This window comes from Etheostoma spectabile, chromosome 12, assembly GCF_008692095.1.
Source record: "Etheostoma spectabile isolate EspeVRDwgs_2016 chromosome 12, UIUC_Espe_1.0, whole genome shotgun sequence".
Lineage (NCBI taxonomy): Eukaryota > Metazoa > Chordata > Actinopteri > Perciformes > Percidae > Etheostoma > Etheostoma spectabile.
Genome location: NC_045744.1, coordinates 22,833,331 through 22,859,043, shown reverse-complemented (window position 1 = coordinate 22,859,043; position 25,713 = coordinate 22,833,331). Strand labels below are relative to the sequence as shown.

The 25,713-nt window shown below is 40.4% G+C and overlaps 2 protein-coding genes across 8 annotated transcripts in view; one reads left to right on the top strand and one right to left on the bottom strand.

Moving 5' to 3' along the window:
- si:ch211-267e7.3 (ADAMTS-like protein 2) overlaps nucleotides 1-7,718 on the bottom strand; it is a 34,379-nt gene extending 26,661 nt beyond the window's left edge. For all 7 annotated transcript variants that reach the window (XR_004334472.1, XM_032532309.1, XM_032532310.1 and 4 more), the window contains exons 1-2: nucleotides 7,517-7,718; nucleotides 1,257-1,346 (exon numbers count right to left, since the gene is read on the bottom strand). Coding sequence is in view for 6 of the 7 variants with exons in the window: in XM_032532309.1 (XP_032388200.1) it covers nucleotides 1,257-1,346; nucleotides 7,517-7,609 (183 nt within the window). In the remaining variant the exon portion in view is untranslated. The remainder of the gene's footprint in view (nucleotides 1-1,256; nucleotides 1,347-7,516) is intronic.
- A 1,123-nt stretch (nucleotides 7,719-8,841) lies between these two features.
- On the top strand, nucleotides 8,842-19,733 carry LOC116699655 (E3 ubiquitin-protein ligase RING2-like). Its single transcript, XM_032532357.1, is given in 10 exon segments — nucleotides 8,842-8,955; nucleotides 12,591-12,687; nucleotides 13,681-13,841; nucleotides 14,281-14,363; nucleotides 15,031-15,144; nucleotides 15,147-15,162; nucleotides 15,250-15,349; nucleotides 16,074-16,246; nucleotides 17,227-17,416; nucleotides 18,167-19,733. Coding segments are annotated over 9 exon segments (1,026 nt in total). The 5' UTR covers nucleotides 8,842-8,955; nucleotides 12,591-12,600; the 3' UTR covers nucleotides 18,269-19,733.
- Nucleotides 19,734-25,713: the final 5,980 nt, after the last annotated feature.

Here is a 25,713-nt window from a genome sequence, read left to right as displayed (position 1 = left end):
AAATGAAGATTGAGTTGAATCAGAAAATTGGGTTTTTAAACCCAGCGGTTTAAAAACCTCTCCAGCGTACTGACAGTGTTCTGGCAAGTGTACTGAGAAAAACTTGGAAAATATCATATTTCTCATGTATTACCTTCCCTGCACTGGGTCCTTGTAAAATCAAGGATTCCATTTAAAATCCCTCTCCTCACCAACAAAGCACTTAAAGGTCAGGCACATCATATCTTAAAAAGAGCTCATAATAAAGGGTTTACCCACTAGAGCACTGCACTACTAGAATGCAGAGTTAAGGCGGATTTATTGTAGTACGTAGGCTGTACGCAGAGCCTACTGCGTGGCCTACCCCGTTGTGAGGATTTATACCCGTGTGCTGCTGTGTCTGGGTCATTCTAGCGTATCTGTTTAACCCTCGTGTTGTCTTCCCGTTAACCACGAACTTGTCCTTCCAGGTCAAAATTGAACATGAATATTTTTTGGGGCTTTTCCGAGGTTTTTGTCACTTTTTCTGATTTTTTCTCACTTTTTCCAGCTCTTGGCGCTTTTTCTAAAACCTGAGCCGGTTTAATAATAGGTTTTATTATTCCTATTCTTGGAATTCATGGTCAACAAACCTCATTTATGTGAAATTATACATACGTTTTTAGTTAAAAAAGGCTGAATTATGAATTATTTTGACCAATAGTTAAGATTAGAGGTTGTTGAGTGGATCTCAGATAGGTAGATGTGCCCAAAAAAAAATCAATGACAGTAATGTTGTATAGAATTATCCACGTCATTTTTGGGCAATTCGGTTGAAAGAAATCCATATTTCTGATATAAAAACACTTTGAAACGGGTCAATTTGACCCGAGGACAACACAAGGGTTAAGAGAACAGCAGAGCTGTGTGTATGATAGATAGATAGATAGATAGATAGATAGATAGATAGATAGATAGATAGATAGATAGATAGATAGATAGATAGATAGATAGATAGATAGATAGATAGATAGATAGATAGATAGATGTTTATTGATCCCAAGAAAAATGGGAAATTCCAGTGTTACAGCAGCAAAATCAGTCACAAAGCACAGAATATAAATATAAATGAAATACTAGGAAAAATGCGTGGGTGGTGTGGTTAAAATGGCTCACATAATACAGTCAGATGCAAGTTACATTTACATTACACATACAGATAGAAACGTGTGTGTGTGTGTGTGTGTGTTGTGTGTGTGTGTGTGTGTGTGTGTGTGTGTGAGATTGAAGTAGCCTACCTTGCTGCTTGTCTGTTTGACATTCTGACTTCCAAAGCCGTGTGATTGTAGATGGATGTTACGCTGCTCCACCCTCCCTTCACTTCTGTCCTGGCAGACACACACACCACATCCACAGACGCATACACATGAAAATGAAACACATTTACTGTGTGAACCAGCCACCCAGGAACAGCGCTCAGCCTTTCTGACTATTATTTCCTGTGGCCACTTGCGTTATTGCACAAAAAAATCCCCCCTCCGGCCCACAAAGGATTTTCGCCATAGGCCACCGTTGTAAAAAAAAAAGACCTCAAACTGCAAACAAGTTCGCTTATGACTCATTCTACTTTGAATTTTGATTTCTGGACTTTTTATATTTGAAAAGCTTCCCTCTTGCTGAGAAAAATAGACTTAAAAACCTAAATAATGCAAAGGAGACCCTTTAATCCAGTAGCTAAAGTAACCTTACCGAACCAGCTAAATGTTTTAACTGACGCCCACTGCACTGCTGTGGTTAGATAGCACATGTGAGCTTAGCTGTAATTGTGACCCTGCACAACAGTCAAATAGAAACTATTTTATCTCAACCAAGTACAACTTTGCAGAAAAGTGTTTGACAATAGCAAGGTGACCGTCCAGACTACAAAGCAACCCCGGAGTTTTCAAAACAAAAACGTGTTCAGCAGCTTCAGGGGCTCGGAAACGCCGGAGTAGCGTGGACGCGAGACGTAAAAGGGGCAAAAGATTTTTAAACCAACACCTAGTAAATGTTGCCTCAATGAAGTCATCTCTTCACGTCTTGATAGGAAAATGAATGACTGCTTTTTCAACCTGAGAGATGTTAGCACAATAAATTCAAACCTTTAAACAAATTGCATTACCTCACTGTTGCTATGCTGCATTACGTTTGGGTGTAATAATGTGCAAAGACTGCTTTAGATAATATCTTTCAATAGCCTTTGCCAACAAATGGATTTTTAGATGTCATGCCAGTTGTTGTGTGCACTACACAACTTTCCTTTTTTACTGTTGCCATCCATTGTATGTGCAGTCAGCTCCATCCACAAAGCTCAGCTTCACATCCAGAAAACCCAGACCTCTTTTAAACTCACAGCGTGGGTTTTTTCTTCAGTTGGCAAGACTAAACAGACTGAATGATAAACGCAGTGTTAACCAGACAAATATGGGGCATTTCATCTGCCATCTCTGGGGCATTTTTTGTTCTCTCCATTCACGTGCATAGAAACCCAAGCAGTGTTTATGGTTTAGAAGAAGAACTGTGAGTGCTACTAAGAAAAAAGTATCTGCAAGCAATTTTTGTTGTTGTTGCACAGCCTCTGGTAATGCATCTGTTTAGAGTTTCAACCATGAGACCCCAAGACACCCTGATAGGCTGACTGGCTGTTGCCTGTCCCCATGTTGGCTTCTTTACTCAGTTGAACAGTCGGACTGTTTTTGCCTTTTGGTCAGGCAGAAGATCAATCAGCTAGTCTGTTTGTCAGCTCGCTGGTCATTTAGCCCACAAAGAAGACTGGAGCCAAATGGCCGGTCAGTGATGTCAAAGCAGAGATGTTGTCTATCCTCTAATCCAGTGATTCCCAAAGTGGGGGTCGGGACCCACAGGGGGGGTCGCGAGCCAGAGAGGGGGGGCGCAAGTTGATATCCAGAAATAAAATAAAAATTTAAAAACGATTAGAAATGGCATATGTTAGCCATGATTTTAACAAAAGATAAAACTAGTAGCTAAATTTAAAATAAAACCAAGCAAATAAATAAAAAAGGGAACAGCTCTTTTGATTTTCACGCCTATAGTGTGCGCACGCATTGTTTATGTACGTTTATAGTGGGGGGGTTGCAAGTCTCTTGCACCGTTACTTTGGGGGTCGTGGGCTGAAAGTTTTGGGAACCCCTGCTCTAATCTACGAGACTAGGGTCACATTTTGCTTCCTTAGGGCACGTTAAGACCAGAAAAAGCGATCTAGCAATTTACTGCAGGGTTGCGTGTAGGGATGTAACGGTGTAAATTTAACCTCACGGTTAACGTGACCAAAATTATCACGTTTTTTGGTATTTTTGAAAGTGTGTTCAATATGTTCAGAAAGCACTAATAGGCCTACACAAGCTGAAATAGTTTCAAAAAGTGTAACAGTGTTTATCATTTTACAAAAATATAGGCAAAACCTTATCAAAAGGAACAAGGCTTCAGCATGTAAGAGAAACACCACCAATTATATCCTCGTTTTTTTTCATCATCAAATTTTCTCATTAAATCTGTACACATGAACACTTTGAAGTAAAGCTTGAATAAATGAGACAAAAGTGCATTATGCATTTAAAATAAATAGCCACTATAACAACAACAAATTACAAAAGTAACTAGGGAAGGATTAGACACACGGTTTCCACACCGTGGTAATCCACCGTGATCATAATGATATTTTAAATGAAAACGGTAATTGTTATCGTTAACATTTTTATCGTGGTTTACGCTACACCGGTAATCGTTACATTCCTAAGTGCGGCAAGGGTGGGAGTGTCACTGAAACGGCCCGTTTGTGGGACGTCATGTTCTGTTCTTTAAGCCCCCCCCCCCACACAGGGCCCTTCCCCAAATGTAGCACAAGTCTTTACATTTCACAATGGCTGTTTTCGCGTCATCTTGACATTTCCGAACGCACTTGAAGGCAGCTTCATTTCACGGAAAAAGAGAGAAAGAAAAAAGAAGGGACTGTGTTTTGTTGTTACAGGAAACATTCAGTTTTCACGCAAACTCCCAGACAATTCAGTGCTTGTGTTTCATTTTTTACCCTAACAGTTTTTTTTTTTTTTTTAAACTTGTGGCAGCAATAGAGGCAGAGATGTTTCCTGTTTCCTGTATGGGACTCTTACGCCGCCTCAAAACTGACGGACACGTCTGATCGCAGGTTACGTGATTGGCCACCGCATTATTCACACAACAAAAGTTGGTTTAGTTGAAAATATTGCCTTTAGTAAGTAAGTAAGTAAAAGTTTATTTATATAGCACCTTTCACAGGTATAAGGCCACAAAGTGCTTCACAACAACAAAAACATTAATATCATAAAATACACACATTAAAAGCACAATAAAAGACAGTACATGATCATATCAACCCACAAGTAACTAATTGAAAGCCTGAACAAATAAATGTGTCTTTAGTCTGCATTTGAAGGCATCAACAGAATCAGAAGAGCGCATAGAGACGGTGGAAGGTCATTCCACAACCTGGGGGCAACAGCCTGAAAACATCGGTCCCCTCTAGTGCGGTAGCGAGTGCGTGGAACCGTCAGCAGGTTCTGATCCACAGACCTCAGAGCACGCACAGGGGTATACCGCTGAATCAGGTCACTAATATAGAGGGGAGCCTGGCCATGTAAAGCTCTGAAAACTAGAACCAACATTTTAAAATGTATCCTATAAGACACTGGTAGCCAATGAAGTTCTTTTCGGATTGGGGATATGTGAGACCTCCTGTTAGTACGTGTTAAAATTCTGGCTGCAGAGTTTTGTACTAGTTGCAGTCGAGAGAGCTCCTTTTGGTTTAAGCATAAAAATAAACTATTACAATAGTCTAACCGCGAAGACACAAAGGCATGAATGATAAGCTCCAAATCATTTCTTGAAACTATATTTCTAAGTTTTGAGATTTTCCTTAAGGGAGGATAAGCAAGGATAAAATCAACAAAACAGCAAAGTACTGCATGTGAAGCAAAACAATCACTGGAAAATAATCCTTGGTTATGATTGCTAACAAAACTATCAACTACTGGTTATGATTGCTAACAAAACTATCAACTACTGGTTATGATTGCTAACAAAACTATCAACTACTGGTTATGATTGCTAACAAAACTATCAACTACTGGTTATGATTGCTAACAAAACTATCAACTACTGGTTATGATTGCTAACAAAACTATCAACTACTGGTTATGATTGCTAACAAACTATCAACTACTGGTTATGATTGCTAACAAAACTATCAACTACTGGTTATGATTGCTAACAAAACTATCAACTACTGGTTATGATTGCTGACAAAACTATCAACTACTGGTTATGATTGCTGACAAACTATCAACTACTGGTTATGATTGCTAACAAAACTATCAACTACTGGTTATGATTGCTAACAAAACTATCAACTACTGGTTATGATTGCTGACAAAACTATCAACTACTGGTTATGATTGCTGACAAAACTATCAACTACTGGTTATGATTGCTAACAAAACTATCAACTACTGGTTATGATTGCTAACAAACTATCAACTACTGGTTATGATTGCTAACAAAACTATCAACTACTGGTTATGATTGCTAACAAAACTATCAACTACTGGTTATGATTGCTAACAAAACTATCAACTACTGGTTATGATTGCTAACAAAACTATCAACTACTGGTTATGATTGCTAACAAAACTATCAACTACTGGTTATGATTGCTAACAAAACTATCAACTACTGGTTATGATTGCTAACAAAACTATCAACTACTGGTTATGATTGCTAACAAAACTATCAACTACTGGTTATGATTGCTGACAAAACTATCAACTACTGGTTATGATTGCTGACAAAACTATCAACTACTGGTTATGATTGCTAACAAAACTATCAACTACTGGTTATGATTGCTAACAAAACTATCAACTACTGGTTATGATTGCTGACAAAACTATCAACTACTGGTTATTATTGCTGACAAAACTATCAACTACTGGTTATGATTGCTAACAAAACTATCAACTACTGGTTATGATTGCTAACAAAACTATCAACTACTGGTTATGATTGCTAACAAAACTATCAACTACTGGTTATGATTGCTGACAAAACTATCAACTACTGGTTATGATTGCTGACAAAACTATCAACTACTGGTTATGATTGCTGACAAAACTATCAACTACTGGTTATGATTGCTGACAAAACTATCAACTACTGGTTATGATTGCTAACAAAACTATCAACTACTGGTTATGATTGCTGACAAAACTGCTCCTCATCTTTCCTCAATGCATCCAAATATATTGTAATAAGCAGTATCTCAGTGAGTTAATGTTTGATGTAACTTAGTTACTATATTACCCAAATGTCCAATTAACTAGTGGACCTTATTAGAGCTGCAAAGATTAATCAATTAGTTGTCAACTTTTAAATTAATCGCCAACTATTTTGATGATCGATTAGTCAGTTTGAGTAATTTTTTAAGACAAAAGTAAAAATTCTTTGATTCCATCTCTCATTCATTCGTTTCTTCTCTCCTCTGTTACAGTGAAGTGAATATCTGTGAGTTGTGGACAGAACATGACACTTGAGGGCGTCTTCTTGGGCTTTTTGGGAAACACTGATCCACATGTTGCACCATTTTCTGACATTTTATAGACCAAACAACTAATGGATTAATCAATAAAATATTCAACTGATTGATTGACAATGAAAATAAGTGTTAGTTGCAGCCCTAGACCTTCACAAGTAGAGTAAGGAATTTTTTTTTCTTCTGACAATCAAGAGTTTACACTGAGTGACAGGAATAACGATTCATTTAAAAGTTGACAACTAATCGATTAATCTCTGCAACCATCAGTCTGAATTATAAAACACGTGCTTGCTGTTACATGCAACGGATGAGGTGTTGCTGTGTTTAGCTACTACTACCACAGGCAATAAGTGAATTGGGGTAAAACTGTATGACAGGCCTAAATAAAACTAATTACACCATTTATGTAATTTCCCTGCTGCCTAACGCTAATGTAAACACAGCAGTTTTATAGGTCGTTAGCGTCCGTTGCTTGATGCAACAAGCATCCAACTAGCGTTAATCAAAGAGACACTTTCAAGTTTTTTTGTAGGAGGTTCGCCGAAGGGAACAGTGACATTCCCGCATTTGGTAACACTTAGCCAGCCTACCTTCACATGCGCTATTACACTTTGGTTTGGTTTGCTTTTCGAAGCCAGAACCACTCCGGAGTCTGTAACTAAATTCAGACAATGCCGTTGCTATGGTGACAACTAAATCTTAGCCGATTTGAATTGAGTGCTCGATGAATTTACGTTGAAAACTAACGTTCGACATCGCCATGACGATAGGCACGACAGAATCACAGTGACAGACTAACGAGTAACTTAACTAGTCTTCATTGGAGCGAACTAACCCAAGCATACCCCTTCATAACTTTTAACCGTTTTGCAAACGGCTAACGTTACAGCTTAGAGAGGTGGGAAAAAAACGGCTATCTCGCGAGCTATTTACCTTAACGGGCCAGTTGTTCGTTAGCGGGAGAACCGGGAGATGTAGTAGGAGAAAGGAGCAAACCGGGAGAGCTAAGCCTCCGTTACCGAACATGGTTCATTCATGACATGGACCGACTACACTTCCCCTCCCCTTACCTCCGCTCCCCTCCCCACTACTCTCCTTCTGCCCTCCTTCCTCCACCCCCTGGCTACGCCTTCAGGTCTCGCTCACGCGCATACACCATGCACGCGCACACTACAACTATAGCGATTATTTCCATTGTGTAGAATCTCATTTTCTTCATTAATCGATTAGTTGTTCGGTTTATAAAATGTCAGAAAAGGGTGAAAAATTTCGATAATTGTTTCCCCCAAAGCCCAAGACAACTCAGATATTCAGTTTATTGTCACAGAAGAGTGAAGAAACTAGAACTAAAGTTCACATTTAAAAAGCAGGAATCAGAGATTTCTTTTTTACAACTTTTTTATTATACAAATTGACTCAAACCGATTAAGCAATTATCAAAATAGTTGGCAATTAGTTTAACAGCTGAAAACTAAGTAATTAATCTTTGCTCTGCACTACACTAAAAAGCTTAACGCGGTTTAATAGACCTAAATATATATATATATTTTTTTTAACATTTGTTTTTATTATTTGTTTCAGTTACAGTTGTTTTGGGATGTTGTTTTCAAATTCAGTTTTTATTTATTTATTTAGTTTAATTTTTTTAAGTAGGGTTACAGACCCAGGTTTAAGGATGGACTGTAGGTTAACATTCAGCACCACAACATGTAAAATAGCCCGGCTAATCTCAGCTTCCTCTCTACCGTCCCTTATTTATGATTAATTATAAAAAAGACATTTTATTTAAAGGCGCCTTTCTCGGCACTCAAGGAAGCCGCACAGGGTATTCATATATTTAAAACAGCAAAACACATACTCTACAGCAAAACAAATACTATACAGCAAAACATTAGTATTAGATTAGTTCATTTCAGTTTCAAAAAACGTCTTCTTATGCATATCATTGCCCTTCAGAATTTAGGCTGTACATCAGGATTTATTGCTGTGTTTGCACATAACTGTTAATATTCACAGTCCATGTTTTGTGTCTTTTCTCTTGCCAAATCAAAACCGTGTTTACTATGTAGGATGTTCAGGGTTATATTTTAACCTGCTTTCAGAAAGTGATTTAAGTGGCTTGGATTCAGTGCCATTTTTTTTTTCTTCTTAAGTAATGTAATTTTAGGTGGAAGGATGTTGGAGAATGGAAGAGCACAAACATAGGCTGGCCTTTGTTTTCATCATGCACATCCATCCCTCGGAATCCCGGGCCCCGTTGGCATAGTGCCTCAATTTCCCAGACTGCATTGCTTCTTGCACATCCGCCATATTGCCTTCGCATAAACGCGCTGACTGGATCCGCTCGTAAGCTCGTACCCACAACTGAAAATGTAAGTACAGAAGCAATCATATTTTATGTAAGCTTGGCATATATCGTTTTAATGTCTGTATTTGTGTGTCAATGACTGTTCGCATAGGAGCTTGCAACTGTTTAAGCGTAGAAAATACGGTTAAAAGAAAGCATATAGCTCACCTGAAAGGATTGGTGCGTCGGCTCCTTTTCTGTTGTTGTTTTTCCCTCTTGTCACAGCGACAACACATTTACGACTTTCTCGCAATAATTTAACGTTAGATATCAGCATTTGTATCATTAGCTGTAATGGTTACATTAACATTACACGGGTAAACTGTTTAGCACGCCCGTGCAGTCTTTGTCTGCTGTCGGCTACATGCGTGCTATACCTTCAGCTTATTTTTCCTCTGTTAGCGTTACGAAGAATAGCTAGCTTCTCTGGGAGCTAGTTAGCATTAGCTAGTTAGCCGAGTCACAGATTTTATATGAAATCTGTGCGCGAGGTTTAACTGTAACTGAAATAGCTCGCGAGGTTTAACTGTAACTGATATAGCTAACGAACTGAATGAAATGTCAATGTATAACGTTAGCTACTCCATGTGTTGCGCTAGCTAGCTAGCTAGCAAAACTAACTAACGGTACTACTGCTAACCACCGTAGAGAAGATGCATCTAACGTTAGTCAGTACGTGTAACGCATCGGGTTGTTTTATTGACATGAATTGCCGATTGCGGTTACGTTAACGTTACAAAGGAGATATACGCTAACGTCAAGACGTTACAACGCTCATGTCTGTTGTTTTTTGTTGACATTTTAAGCTTATTTTAAAAGAAACATCAGTTTGCCCTTCAAAATTATATTTTCCTTCTTGTCTGTCATATATATATATATATATATATATATATATATATATATATATATTATATATATATGTGTGTATATATATATATGTGTATATATATACTGTGTGTATGTATGTGTATGTATGTGTATGTATATATGTATGTGTGTGTATATATATATATATATATATATATATATATTATATATATATATATATATATAAAATGGCCATACAACTATAGCAATCTGAGAGTAGATTTGAAATTCTGGCATCCAGGTGTCTTGGCTTATCTAAATTTGTTTTTCTTTCTAAATGCTGTTCGGTAGGAATGTAGCACATGTAACACACAGCCCTTCAGGCCCAACACTTATTTCAGGTTTCCCCTGGTTGACTTGGAGATATTTTGGTCATAAATTCCAGCTATGCACCACCCCAAAGGTCACATTGACAAAGAGGAAAAAACAATTACTGGAATTGTCAATTGACCTAAATTGAGATATTTGGATTATTCAAGGCGGACGCTGGTCCTATTTGTCCTCACTCTGGCTGTATTATTTGGAAAATTCACTTCTTTAGCTCTTCCTTTGTCGATTGAAACCTTGATTGCCTTGAAATTGTATTGCAGGGATTTTACATTGAGGTGTATAAAGCTGTAAATCTAAGTTTTTAATCAGCCACATTTTTCTGTAAAATTCACAGAGTATTGTCTTTAATAAAAGTTAGCACAATTCCCTTTTTGATGGCTTTCAAATATTGCTGTTTCTTGGCATTTCTTTACTTTTAGAAATAAACTCAAAATACCCTATAGAGGGTAGACACAATAACAGAAACAGATGTTTAATGTAGTCCAGTGTAATAGTAAAACATTTAACCGGGACCCAACATATTTGAGTAGCTAGCCAGATGGGAAAGTAGCCCCCTATACATGTTAGTAGCTGCAAGAACATTTCCTCTGGTGAGGTCGTATTTCTTTTTTCACAATTAATTAACAAATATGTGTTTTATGAAAGATTGACAATTGCAATATAATGTCATTTAATGCAATGTAGGGGTGGGTGCTATTGCGAAATGTTTTTTTTTTTTTTTTTTTTTTTTTTACAGGCAGGATGATGATCCATGATCTTATCACGATTATTTTTCACATGGGTTTTTAAGACTTGTTACTGAATATTGCAACCAAACTAATTTCCTTATTTAAAAACAGGATTTTTAACAGAATATTCTCAGGTCTAGCTCAGCTAAAAACACAGAACAATAGTATGTCATTACATACCAAGTCTGCTTATAACCGGTAGGTTACTGACGTTATCTTTACTTTATCTGTCTCTTCTCTGCTCTGTGTGTATTTTGCCGCCCTAGTTTATAGGTTGCGGCAACGGGTGGGCGCAAAAGACACAGCGGCCTGCAGCAAAAGTTGACACAGACTTTGGAGAAATGCAAACCTGAGGTCGCTCTGCGCTAGCCTGGAAATCCAGACCCAAATCTGAAAGATTAACTGGGAGATTAAACGTCGTCCTTTGCTTAGCTCGCCTCTGGCCCAGCTATATGGGATACTCCAATGTGATTGGTGCAGCTCGGCTACAAGGGTAGCAGCATTACTCGATGCCAGAGTGACTCGCTGAGCAAATTCAAATTGTGCTCTTGCAAGAACTGAAGCTGCCTTCATGTGCGATCGGAAATATTGAGATCTGAGATTAATTGTGAAATATATAAAGTCTACTTGTGCTACGTTGGGGGTTTAAAAAGCAACAGGACGTCACACAAATGGACTATTTAAGCAACACTCCCACTGCCGCACAACCTTGCACTGAATCGCTGTACCGATCGAGTGTGATGAGTGTGACTGAATGCTAAGCCCCACACTGGGTGAAACAAGGTTTCAAACAACCAATAACCGACCGCTAAACAGTGGTAATGTCTGGGGGTGTGGGATCTATAATCCTCGCTCGTCCCAGACTCTGGCCGCTTAAATTGAGAAAGTGAGAGAGAGAGAGGTTTATTACCTTTTTGGGGAGATTTAGCCGCGGAGCTAATCATTAAGCAGCTGCACTGCGCCGTTGTGTGTAGGGAAACACTGGAGCCATAGAATTGCAAATGATATAATGTGCACTGACACCACAAACAAGCTCACTATAAAGGCAGATTAGGAGACATATTGGCAGTTCGCTATCTGATGTCATCATATCGCACACCCCTAATGCACGGATTACATCTAGGGTAATTACCTACTGTCACCAGCTGTAGAAATGGGTTGAATTGTTACACCAGGCTGTGCTCTTCTTTGTCTTTTTTATAGAATACATGCTTGATACATTGTCATGCAAGCACCTGTATAGTTCTGTTCTAAGCTTCTTGCCCTATGAAATGCCCAAAGGAAATTAATTGAAATTATCTATAAGCGAAGACAGAAGTAAAAATTAGCAAAAGTTTTTTTGGTAGTGCAGCAATTTTCTCCCTGTACGTTCTGCAGACCGGATAACCTTCTTCAATCAACTGTCCTTTGGCATTCTTATAATAACCAAAATATGCCCGTGCTTCAGACTTAGTCCTCTTAGAGGGCTGACAAATGTCCTGCGCGCTGTTGTCTCCTCCTTCCGCCATGATTCCAACTTCAGGAAACGCACGTTGGAGTCTGGCAAGGATTAAACACACGGTTTCCAAACCATCATACTCCACTCTGATGATAATGATATTTTAAATGAACTTTAAAATGAATTTGTTATCGTCGACATTTCTATCGTGGATTACTTTTACACCTGTGGTCGTTACATCCCTAATTACATCCTAGATTTCTAAGAAAATCTTAATTTTGTTTTTGTGTGTTTCAGTGTTGCAGTGATGACTCAGACAGTTCAGACCAACGGGGTTCAACCCCTCAGTAAGACCTGGGAACTGAGTCTGTATGAGCTACAGAGAACTCCACAGGTAACAATTCATAGTATATCATTTCATTCAAGTGTCTTATCCAAATCATTTGGCTTTTTTATGAATAAACAGGGTTTGTCCTGGCCCAGATTGGGCCTTCGGGGGGGGGGCATTTGTTAAGCGGGGGGGTCTGTGGGTCCTCCCCCTGGAAATCTGTGGTGTCAAACACTTAATTTCCTGCAGTCTGATTTTATGCACCAATTTATGGTGGTCTCTATTTTAATGAAGGGAAATACAAAATTCAGGAGGCAAATAGAAAATTCAAAATATGATTGACTATAATTTAGTAAGGGGGCTTTCACATCAGGTACCTGGGCCCGGATCCGAATCCAGTTCGTTTGATCAGTGTGGGCACTGTTTTTTTATTTTTTTTTAACCTGAGCACGGTTGGTCTATACGTGCCTAAGTCCACTTGAAAAGGTGGTCTCAAAGACAGTTCATGAGTACTCCTGTGGGGTTCACATCAGGTGTGAAACAAAAAGAAGGAAGTGGACTACTATTTACTGTGAGGAGCTTATAATTGGTTATCAATTTACTATTCACGAAATCAGCCCCAGATCCGCTTCGCTGCCACCTTGAACCTGCAGTCGGAGCTCCAGTTGGAGGCTGAGCGTGAAATATAGCAGGCTGTGAACGAGCTGGCTAAAACCTCTTCGGGGGTGCCAAAAATTGTTCTATGCAGGAAACACCATGCATATACCTAAAGCACAAAATCCTTCCTGTCAGTTGATGGTATAATTATCCTTGCTACACAATAAGGAAGATCCTATGTTCCTTTATGCTCCTGAAAATAGACCACTGAGGTGTGCAATATCTTAAATGATGACTCTTCAGTTACTCTTGTTATAAGATTTTTAGGACTTTAAATAAAAGCATCAACAGAGATGTAACTTGTACTTCTATCTTGTACTTGATGTGTTGTACTTTTCAACAAATCTTTGTATCTTTGTGCGTACTAACCTTCATCTTGATCTGTTTTTCGTACTGGCACAGGAGGCTATAACAGATGGACTGGAAATAGCAGTGTCGCCCAGGTCCCTGCACAGTGAACTCATGTGTCCTATCTGCCTGGACATGTTGAAGAACACAATGACAACCAAAGAATGTCTGCATCGCTTCTGCGCTGATTGTATCATCACAGCTTTAAGATCCGGGTAAGTTTGACCATGCAGTAGAAACCAGGAGAGTCTTCTTTTGTCCCTGTAATGGCATTCAGATTTCTCATTATCTTATCTAAGGGTGGGAACACCAGCTAATTCAGTAATGTGAATGTCAGAGCTGTAGAGAATGAGTAATGGCGAACTCTAAGGGAAGGGAGAGCGTCAGACAAGGTCTCTACAGTCAGACAGGAGAAATCTGGTCACTATTTATTCAATTTGGGAAATTAATCAGTTATAAGTTGATGGTGATATACTGGAGCACAAACAAACTTGTTTGATATATTATCATTTAAAGGAACCTATGTTCACATTGTTTTTATGTATCTCTTAAAATGGACCTTAAGCAATCAACCTACCGTAAAAAGAACAACAAAAAAATCGATACAAACTGAATTTCAATGTTGTAAAATGTCTGTCCTCCCTGTCTTTGCAGTAACAAAGAGTGTCCTACCTGTCGTAAGAAGCTGGTGTCCAAGAGGTCGTTGCGTCCAGACCCTAATTTTGATGCTCTGATTAGTAAGTAACTGCAAGAAGGTTAAAGGAACAAAGTGACTTATTGAGACTGTAGCTTATTCACCGTATCCCCCAGAGTTAGATAAATCCATACGTACCCTTCTCATCCCCGTGCGGGTCGTAACTCTGTCTGACACACCCACCGCTAGCCTCGCTCAGCACAGATCCTGCAGGTAACCGGCTCCAACTAGCATACAGCTCCCAATAAGTGACATAATAACGCCAACGTGTTCCTATTTACATGTTGTGGTTTGTGTAGTAACAGCTTGTACAAACAACAAGGTCACATGAGACACAGCCATTTTGTAACCGTATGCATACTGGGAACTATTCTCAGAAGACGAAGCACTGCTACTTCTGCCACTTGGGCGGAGTGATATGCTCGCAGCACCTGAGAAGCCCCGTGGTGAGGAGCAGAGAGGACGCTCAGAGTTGGAGTAATAATCACTCTCGAAGTTGGAGTAATAATCACTCTGCCCAAGTAGCAATGCTTCGCCTTCTGAGGATAGTTCACAGTATGTATTCGCTTCCAATAAGTCGGCTTGTTCCTTTAAAGTTGGTTTAATCACTACACACAACAATCCAATCTGGATTAACTGAAAACTGTGAGTCAAAATGCTGTGTACAGATATTATAGCATTTAGTTTCTTATTAATTTATTCCATCTCAGGCAAGATTTACCCCAGCCGAGACGAGTACGAAGCCCACCAAGAGAGAGTGTTGGCTCGCATTAGCAAACACAACAACCAGCAAGCCCTGTCCCACAGCATAGAGGAGGGGCTGAAATACAGGCCATGACCAGGTAAACAGTATTATCAACAAACGATGCAAATGAAAACAAAAAACTTGTTCTGCTCTGATAAATTGAATTTGCATTTGTTTCGGTCAGACTGCAGCGCGGTAAGAGACACACGGTGGAGAATGGTAGCGGAGCTGAGGACAATGGAGACTCCTCCCACTGTAGCAACGCTTCGGTCCACAGCAACCAGGTATGTTGCTATCTATGATGTTTAACACATCGTAACAGTATGAAAGCATTTTGTGTCCCTGTTACTAATTCTGCTCATGATAAAGCAGGGGATGATTTAGGGGCGTGGCTAGACACCTACCTGTCAATCATGACAGAGGCTTTCCAAGACGTTGTGTACATTTGAATAGACCTGAACTTGTTTTTGGGTGTTGTCAATGTTTTCATCTCACACTTTGACCCTCTCACTGTGTTTTCACTTCATCAAAGTTATTTGGAAAACCTTGGACCTTGAAAGGTCTTGTTCTGCCAACCAACCAAGCAAGCAAGCTAGCTAGCGTTAGCATTAGCTGGTAGCTTAAGGGAAAGTTTGCCGATAGTCAACCAGCTGTCTGTACTGACGTATATGCTGACAAACGGCATCGGTCTCTGGAGGTCCGCATTTACCTGCCAGTAAAACTGCTGGATTACTTGGAACAGAAGGGTTGAAAATATTGCTCTTTCTTTTATGTTTTACCTTTTGTTCATACATGTAATCTCACTGAGACACAGGGACTCATTCTCAAGAGACCTGTTGAGCATAGCGCAGCGCCATTGAAACCATACCCAACAGTGGCTTAGATGCATCATCCTCCCCAGCTGTGAATATAAGCATACTTGAATTTTAATGTTTGAAAGCATGCTTCTCCTCCTGGTGTGTTTCGGATATTGTAGAAACACCATGTTTTTGAACATTTTCCCCCCAGGAGGCAGGTCCGAGCATTAAGCGCACCAAGACGAGTGATGACAGCGGTCTAGACATGGATAACGCTGCGGAGAACGGGGGCGCGGACTCTGTGATCGATGGTGGTGCCAGTGAAATTGAACTGGTGTTTAGGCCACATCCCACCCTGATGGAGAAGGATGACGGTCACAACAGGTAATGTCACACGTACGAACATCTCGCAGTGTTTCCCATACTTTGAATCTTTTGTGCCAGGTGCGACCTCTAGTTCACCCAATTGAAGCGTGCACCCATGTAGGCTGAGGCCTTTGCAGTGGCCTGGTTTCGAATCCGAAGTCCTTTGCTGGGTGTCATCCCCCATCTCTCTCCCACTTTTCCTGTCTATCCGCTCCATCCATCTTTGTCCGCTTATCCAATATTGGGTCTCGTGGGGAGCACCTCCGGCACCCCGAACTTCCCTTTCCAGAACCATATTAACCAGCTCCAACTAGGGGATCCCGAGGCCTTCCCAGGCCAGGGTGGAGATGTAATCCCTCCACCTAGTCCTGGGTCTTCCCGAGGTCTCCTCCCAGCTGGACGTGCCTGGACCACCTCCCTAGGGAGGCGCCCAGCAGGCATCCTTACCAGATGCCCGAACCACCTCAACTGGCTCCTTTAAACGCGAAGGAGCAGCGGCTCTATCCGCTGTCACTCATAAATAAAGGGAAAAGCCCCCAAAATAATCCTAAAAAAAAATATATATATTTATTTATTTATTTATGTGTGGCAGCTCGACACAATATCAACATCAACCACCACATTTTGATTGAATTTGTATTTTGTTTGTATCATGTTTAAACTTAGTAAGACCAGATGTGCTAGACAAAATATACTAGCTACATTTTAAAGCAAATTTTGCAATGTTTTTTTTTTTTTTTTTCGACAAAAAAAAGAGCCATTCGTCAGCTTTTGTGTGTTGTAATTGCATTTGTTGTGTATTGTTTTGCCTGCACTTTTGTGAGATAAGTAGAATCAAGGACCTTCCAGCAACATTACACCTTAAAACAGCATTATCTATGTCTATTAAAAATAAGTCTTGAGCACCTAAACTCCACCATATGTGTTTTCTGTGTACTCACTGACCTCCTGTTTTTTTTTCTTCTCCACGTGTTTTGAATGTTTGTGTGCGTCTACAGTGTGGAGTTTGTCCCTCGTTACATTAAGACGTCCGGTAACGCTACAGTAGATCACCTGTCTAAATACCTGGCTGTCAGGCTGGCTCTGGAGGAGCTGAGAAGAAACACGGAGGCCAGTCCTGTTAATGTGGAGGCAGCTTCAGAGAAACAGTACACCATTTACATCCCTACTGCTGGAAACCAGTTCACTGTGAGTGTACACACGCCCGTCTCACCGTGGCCTAGCCGCATCACAGGAACTGTATAAATGTACCTGCATGTGAGGACAATATGCTTTTGTCAAGTCACAAAAATAAATAAATAAAGACAGAAACAAGTTACTAACATTAGTTATTTGTAGTTATTTTAGTTTTGCATGAGTTTGTTTTATTGTCACAACAGAACAGAGGTACATCAAAATATATTAAAGTTCTGATAAATAAAATGTATAAAAATACAAATTTAAGATATGAAACTTAGTCCCTTGAACACAAACACATTAACTAAAAAAAAAAAATCAGTGTTACCAACAAGGACGTTGTAGAGCGCCCTCTGGTGGACAAACATAACATAACATGGTTGACCTTCCATTTTTATTTTATATATATATATATATATATATATATATATATATATATATATTATAAATTATTCTGATGGAAGAATATTTAAAAAAAGCCTAATATCGGCCGCTAATATTGGCCCGCCTATATAAATACTGTATATCGGCCGGGCTCTAATTTGTAAGTTTTGTCAGTGCATGTGCCTTGTATTTTATTAGTTTTATTCCCTCCAGTCTGCTTTTCCTTTAGAGGAAGAACAACTCTGCTGCTACAGATGAATGTAACCACAAAAACCTAAGGATAACATAGTGTAGCAGCGGGAGAGGTTAATTAAAAAGTTAACCAGGGTCAGAGTCGCAAAGCCTCACGGACGATTCAACGGTTATCTCTGTTCACAGGTGCTGAATGGTTCCTTCTCCCTGGAGCTGGTCAGCGAAAAGTACTGGAAGGTCAACAAACCCATGGAGCTCTACTTTGCGCCTACTAAAGAGCACAAGTAGGCACACATACAAACACACACACACACACACACACACACACACACACACACACACACACACACACACACACACACACACACACACACACACACACACACACACACACACCAGTAGGAAGCTAACCTATGGACTGTGATACACCTGCACACACAGAAACAAGAGAGAAGAATGTGAGTGAAGGAGATGAGAGGGGTTGTTGAAACCCTCAAAAGGACTCTTGTAAAAAGAAAAAAAACTCTGTTTTATATTCTGTTTCTTTTGCTGTGTCTCTTTCTATATTTCCCTCTGTAGAAGGTAGCAGATCAGTACAACAGCCAGCTTGATGATATTTGTAGATTCTGTCCAGCTCTGAAAACCCAGGGTCCGTTGAGTCTAGGTCTTCAATGTTTTCCAAGTAGGCTACAACCGTTGTGTTATACTGTTATTGGTCTTCAGCAAAGGCCCCTCTACCCTGATGGGATGTTGGTCTGTACCAGACAATAGAGACTATGACAGAAACGTGGGGACGTCTTTGGTTATTAATCCCCAACCCTGGTCCCTGTTCTCTCTGGGACAGGTCCACCAGTGGCTGATTTGTAGCTTTGGAGACCAAGACCACCTGTGTCAGATGTCTTACAGTAGCTGAAATTTAGGACCGTATTGACAAAATGGGACTCCAGCTCGAAAAAGGGCAAAATATGATGCCGAATACGCAGGCCAATGGCAACCGGCCATACGCATTTACCACGCGGTACACAGCCATTCAACATGAGTCTGACATGTATGGAAGCAAAGAAAAGCCACTAACATTTGACTTTTAGAGTCAACTGAAGACCTGTTACTACTGAATAATCATGTTAAAGGTAAAACAGTCAGTGAATTTGTAACATTTGAAATATTTTACTTTGAGAGCCACCTATTTGAAATAGTTGGGTAGTAGTCGGGTGACTCGACAGATTGATTATCCTTTGGTAGCCTGGATCTTTAAGTTATTTGTTTTGATGTGGAACTGTGTATTCACTCAGACAGAAGGTTTTGAAAGTAAAAAATGTAAATGTTCAACATGAAGTAATCTGCAGTGATTAAATTTCATAATTAGGTTTCAGTTGATTATGAAATTCAAATGTTTATGGCTTTCCTTTTGCTTTTAAACTGATATTGGACAGCATAGACATATGATTTCTATGTTGGACAGTCAACCAAGATTTCATCAGACCATCTGGCCCAGTGTGACATGCTCTGTGGTGTACAGGGGCCTTTGAGAAACCACCTGTAAGACCACATGTTGACTACTTCCAGGTGAAGTGGACAGTCTTGTCCAGCATTGGGCAGTGCAAGCATCCAGTAGCATCTATACACTGACCTGAAGCTACAAAGATTGCCTTTTTTATTATTTGTTTTTGCCCGGTCATTTTGTATATGTTCTCTAAACCTTTTTTTTTTGTTTTTTTAATATGTCTTTCAAATAAAACTAGAGAACAGTGAAGGTTTGAATGACTGCAATGTGTTTGTTAGAGAAGGCTACTGTGTGAAACTGAGTCACTACAACGGGGAAGAATGGGCGCGCTTCATTCATCTGGAGCGCTCCATTCAAAGAGTGACAAGCGCTCCCATTCATCTGGAGCGCTCCAGATGAATGGGAGCGCTCCAGATAAAGGGAGCGCTTGTCACTCTTTGGCTGCCATGACAACAATCCAGCTCCACCACCACCACCACCAGGGCTCGTCTTTCTGTTCATAATATAATAATAATAATAATAATAATAATACGGCCCAGGGTTTAGTGTACAGCAGAAGAAAAAACCCCTCCTGTTGCTGTTGTCTTGATCTGTTGCCTGTAGAAACCAACTGTCCTCTTTATATTTGTGGCTGCTCTCTATGGCTTGTTGTTTTATAAATGTCTTTTGTAACATGGAGAGGAAGGAGTGTGTTTAATTGGAGGTGGGTGGGGTTGGGACGATTTCTTTTGCAGCACCATATACAGTCGGACCATTGAAGTATTCACAGTCTCCTCTACCGTCTCCACAAACCTTCTCCCGTTACTGTTCATCCCCGCTGACTCAGCAGTAGAGCTGCAACGGTTAATCGATTAGTCAACTTTTAAATTAATTAATTAATCACCAACTATTTTCATAATCGATTAATCGGTTTGCCATGTTTTTTGTGTGAAAAGTTCTCAGATTCCAGCTTCTTAAATGTGAATATTTTCTAGTTTCTACACACCTTTTACGGTGAACTGAACACCTTTTTAAATTGTGGACGAAACAAGACATTTGAGGACGTCATCTTAGGCTTTGGGAAACCCTGAGCAACACTTTTTTGATTTTCCGACCTCTCTTAATCACCAAATAATCGTCAAGATTCATCGACAATGAATACAACCGTTAGTTGCAGCCCTACTGACCAGTGGATGGTGATTGACAGAGGATCGTAATGTCGCCCTCACGTCTTAGATGTGAAGAATGGTACACTATTCACTGATACACTAATCATGAGTGACTGGATGAAGTGTGTCGGTGCATCAGCAGCGCAGAAGAATCCCTCAAAACAGTCTGTCTTGACACATGGACACCAAGGGCTGATTTTCACTGGTAGAAAATATGTGGATATTTAATTCAGAAGCAGCATTTGTTCCACAAAAAGCTAGGACTGTTAACCTTGTCTTGTCAATGATTGGTCACATATTGGATATTTGGCAGTAGCGTTCTAATAAAACTCGTTTATTGGATCCAAGAGTCATGACACCTGCCGCAGTTTGGGAAGCGGTGATAAAAAGAAACCGGCGTGACCTTTATGATCAGAGCAGTTTTGTCACATTCACGGATAATATTTCACTGCGTGGATAAAAGAAAGAAATGCAGGCCATTTTGATTTCAATGTATTCTCTTCAATTCAGGACAGTTCAGTTAATATTTGTGAGAATGTACTACAGTTTCCTAAACCTAGAAACCCCCACTACCCTTCATGCTAGGTCCTACTAGCTTTTTGTGGAGCTTTCAACCACGTCCAAACGGTCTTCATCAGCGATGAGTATTGTTCAGTTGTCTTATTAAAAAAAACAAAAAATGAAGTGGACTGAGTTTTGATTGTTCTGATTCTTTTGTCGAACTGTTCCCAGTTGCTGTCTACCTGTTAATGTGTCAACTCAACGAAGCCTGTGTACGAGGTAAATGTACGTGTAGCTCAGCGGACTTGTTATGAGGGAGCCCGCAAATTCAAGCGTTGCCTCAGATTTCTAGCTTTAGGAATCAGAAAGTGTCCACAAACTGTGTGGTATGTGTGTGTGAGAGAGAGAATGTGTGTGTGAGGAGCGAGAGAGATGTGTGTGAGAGAGAGAGAGAAAGTGTGTGTGAGGAGATGAGAGGATGTGTGTGTGAGAGAGAGAAGTGGTGAGAGAAGAAGATGTGTGTGTGTAGAGAGAGAGAGAATGTGTGGAGAGAGAGAGATGTGTGTGTGAGAGGAGAAGGAGAGAAGAATGTGTGTGTGAGAGAGGAGAGGAAGAATGTGTGTGTGAGAGAGAGAGAGAGAGAATGTGTGTGTGAGAGAGAGAGAGAATGTGTGTGTGTGAGAGAGAAGAGAGAATGGTGTGTGTGAGAGAGAGAGAGAATGTGGTGGTGTGAGAGAGAGAGAGAATGTGTGTGTGAGAGAGAGAGAGAATGTGTGGTGTGAGAGAGGAGAGAGAATGTGTGTGTGAGAGAGAGAATGATGTGTGTGAGAGAGAGAATGTGTGTGTGTGAGAGAGAATGTGTGTGTGTGAAGAGAGAATGTGTGTGTGTGTGAGAGAGAATGTGTGTGTGTGTGATAGAGAGAGAATGTGTGTGTGTGTGAGAGGAGATGTGTGTGTGTGAGAGAGAGAAGGTGTGTGTGTGAGAGAGAGAATGTGTGTGTGAGAGAGAGAGAGAATGTGTTGTGTGAGAGAAGAGAGAGAATGTGTGTGTGAGAGAGAGAGAGAATGTGGTGTAGAGAGAGAGAGAGAATGTGTGTGTGAGAGAGAGAGAGAGAGAATGTGTGTTGAGAGAGAGAGAGAGAGAATGTGTGTGTGAGAGGAGAGGAGAGAGATGTGTGTGTGAGAGAGAGAGAGAATGTGTGTGTGTGGAGAGAGAGGAGAATGGTGTGTGAGAGAGAGAGAGAATGTGGTGTGGAGAGAGAGAGAGAATGTGTGTGTGTGAGAGAGAGAGAGAATGTGTGTGTGAGAGAGAGAGAGAATGTGTGTGTGTGGAGAGGAGAGAGAGAGAATGTGTGTGTGAGAGAGAGAGAGAATGTGTGTGGTGAGAGAGAGAGAGAGGATGTGTGTGAGAGAGAGAGAATGTGTGTGTGAGAGAGAGAGAGAATGTGTGTGTGAGAGAGAGAGAGAATGTGTGTGTGAGAGAGAGAGAGAATGTGTGTGTGTGAGAGAGAGAGAGAGAATGTGTGTGTGAGAGAGAGAGAGAATGTGTGTGTGAGAGAGAGAGAGAATGTGTGTGTGAGAGAGAGAGAGAATGTGTGTGTGAGAGAGAGAGAGAATGTGTGTGTGAGAGAGAGAGAGAATGTGTGTGTGAGAGAGAGAGAATGTGTGTGTGTGTGAGAGAGAATGTGTGTGTGTGGAGAGAGAGGAATGTGTGTGTGTGGAGAGAGAATGTGTGTGTTGTGTGAGAGAGATGGTGTGTGGTGAGAGAGAAGTGTGTGTGTGGGGAGAGAATGTGTGTGTGTGAGAGAGAATGGTGTGTGTGTGAGAGAGAGTGTGTGTGTGTGAGAGAGAATGTGTGTGTGTGTGAGAGAGAAGTGTGTGTGTGTGTGAGAGAGAATGTGTGTGTGTGTGAGAGAGAATGTGTGTGTGTGGAGAGAGAATGTGTGTGTGTGAGAGAGAATGTGTTGTGGTGAGAGAGAATGTGTGTGTGTGTGAAGAGAATGTGTGTGTGTGAGAGAGAATTGTGTGTGTGGAGAGAGAATGTGTGTGTGTGTGAGAGAGAATGGTGTGTGTGTGTGTGAAGAGGAATGTGTGTGTGTGGTGAGAGAGAATGTGTGTGTGTGTGAGAGAGAATGTGTGTGTGAGAGAGAGAGAATGTGTGTGTGGAGAGAGAGAGATGTGTGTGTGGAGGAGAGAGGGTGTGTGAGAGAGAATGTGTGTGTGAGAGAGAGAGAATGTGTGTGTGGAGAGAGAGAGATGCGTGTGTGGTTGAGAGAGAAGAGAATGTGTGTGTGGAGAGAGGGAGAGAGAGTGTTGGTGAGAGAGAGAGAGAATGTGTGTGTGAGAGAGAGAGAGAATGTGTGTGTGAGAGAGAGAGAGAATGTGTGTGTGTGAGAGAGAGAGACGAGAATGTGTGTGGTGGAGAGAGGAGAGAGAGAATGTGTGTGTGAGAGAGAGAGAAGGAGAAGGTGTGTTGGAGAGAGAGAGAGAGAATGGTGTGTGTGAGAGAGTGAAGAGAGAATGTGTGGTGTGAGAGAGGAGAGAGAGAATGTTGTGTGGAGAGAGAGAGAGAGAGAAATGTGTGTGGGAGAGAGAGAGAGAGAGAATTGGTGTGTGAGAGAGAGGGATGAGAGAGAGAGAGATGTGTGTGGAGAGAGAGAGAGAGAGAATGTGTGTGTGAGAGAGAGAGAGAGAGAGAATGTGTGTGTGAGAGAGAGAGGAGAGAGAAATGTGGTGTGTGAGAGAGAGGGAGAGGAGAGGAGAGAATGTGTGTGTGAGAGAGAGAGAGAGGAGAGAGAATGGGTGTGTGTGAGAGAGAGAGAGAGGGAGAGAGAATGTTTGTGTTGTGAGAGAGAGAGAAGTGTGAGAGAGAGAGAGAGAATGTGTGTGTAGAGAGGAGAGAGAGAGAGGAGAATGGAGTGAGAGAGAGAGAGGGAGAGAGAGAAGAGTGTGGTGGATAAGAAGAGAGGAGAGGAGAGAATGTGTGTGAGAGAGAGAGAGAGAGAGAGAATGTGTGTGAGAGAGAGAGAGAGAGAGAGAATGTGTTGTGGAGAGCGAGAGAGGAGAGAGATGTGTGTGAGAGGAGGAGAGAGAGAGAATGTGTGTGAGAGAGAGAGAGAGAGAGAGAATGTGTGTGAGAGAGAGAGAGAGAGAGAGAATGTGTGTGGAGAGAGAGAGAGAGAGAGAGAATGTGTGTGAGAGAGAGAGAGAGAGAGAGATGTGTGTGTGTGTGTGTGTGTGTGTGTGTGTGTGTGTGTGTGAGAGAGAAAGAATGTCTTTATATTTGAACAATAAACCTGAATGTGTGTGTTTAACATGGAACATATGTTCGTATTGTTTGGTTTGCAGCCAGGCCGGATCATTCAGGGCCCACGCTCTCTTGGCTTCGGCCCGCCGTGGCGTGTGACAGGCTCGTGCTTATTCTCTTATTTTGAAAGTGCTTTAAAATCCTAACCATGACTACGAAAAAGTACATTTTGTTCATCTAAAAAGTATTTAACCCTCGTGTTGTCCTCGGGTCAAATGTACCCCTTTTCCTATATCAATGTTCTTTTTAATTCCCCAAATAACATGATTGATTCCAACGCTCTTTGCCAAGTACAAATCTCTACTTTTATTAATTTTGGGGCGTCTTATTAAATTTTATAGCATTTGAAAATCAAATTGAAGTGTTTTTTGAAATAGTATTGAGTAAAAGTTGACATATTCCAGTCTGGGATTATCATCAACATCCATTCCTTTAATTTTACTCTCAATAATTCCTAATTTCTGCTTTTCTAACTCAAACATTAGGTATAATTTGTCATAAATGAGGTTTATTGACCATAAATTCCAAAAATAACTAAAACTAAAGTTAATAAGTTAGCGTTCAAGTGTGGAAAATGTCAAAAAAGTGACAAACAATGGAAAAAAAAAAAAAGTTGAAAAAGGGACAAAAAAGGTTTTGACGAGACAACCCAAGGGTAATTAATCTGAGTTTTACGGCAACGTAAAGCACAGTGCTGGTAAACATCCCTCTGAAGGTACATGGGTAAGTTTTTAATCTATGAAGAATTACGGGATTCTCCAACATATACATTTATTTTTGGCCTGTGGCCCTCTTATCCAGATACATTCTGGCCCTTCTAAGGAGGGGTCATTCAGACTCTTCACACTTAAAAAAAGATCACCCGTTAGTATAAAAATAGCCAAATCTATATTTCCTTTGTCTCACTTCTGCCTTCTTGTCAGGTTGAATAAAGAACAAAAAACAACGGCTGGCAGCAGTTTAACCCTCGTGTTGTCCTCGGGTCAAATTGACCCGTTTTTAAGTGTTTTATATCAGAAATATGGATTTCTTTCAACCAAATTACCCCAAAAATAACATGATTTCATACGTTTCTTTCATTGAATTATTTGGGTGTTTTACTGAATCTTATAGCATTTGAATTCTTTTTTTTTTTAATGGTTTTAGAACAGTATCTGGACTAAAGTTTACCATCTACCCCATCTGAGATCCACTCAACATCCTCTGATCTTAACTATTAGTCAAAATAATTCATCATTTCTGCCTTTTTAACTTAAAATGTATGTATAATTTG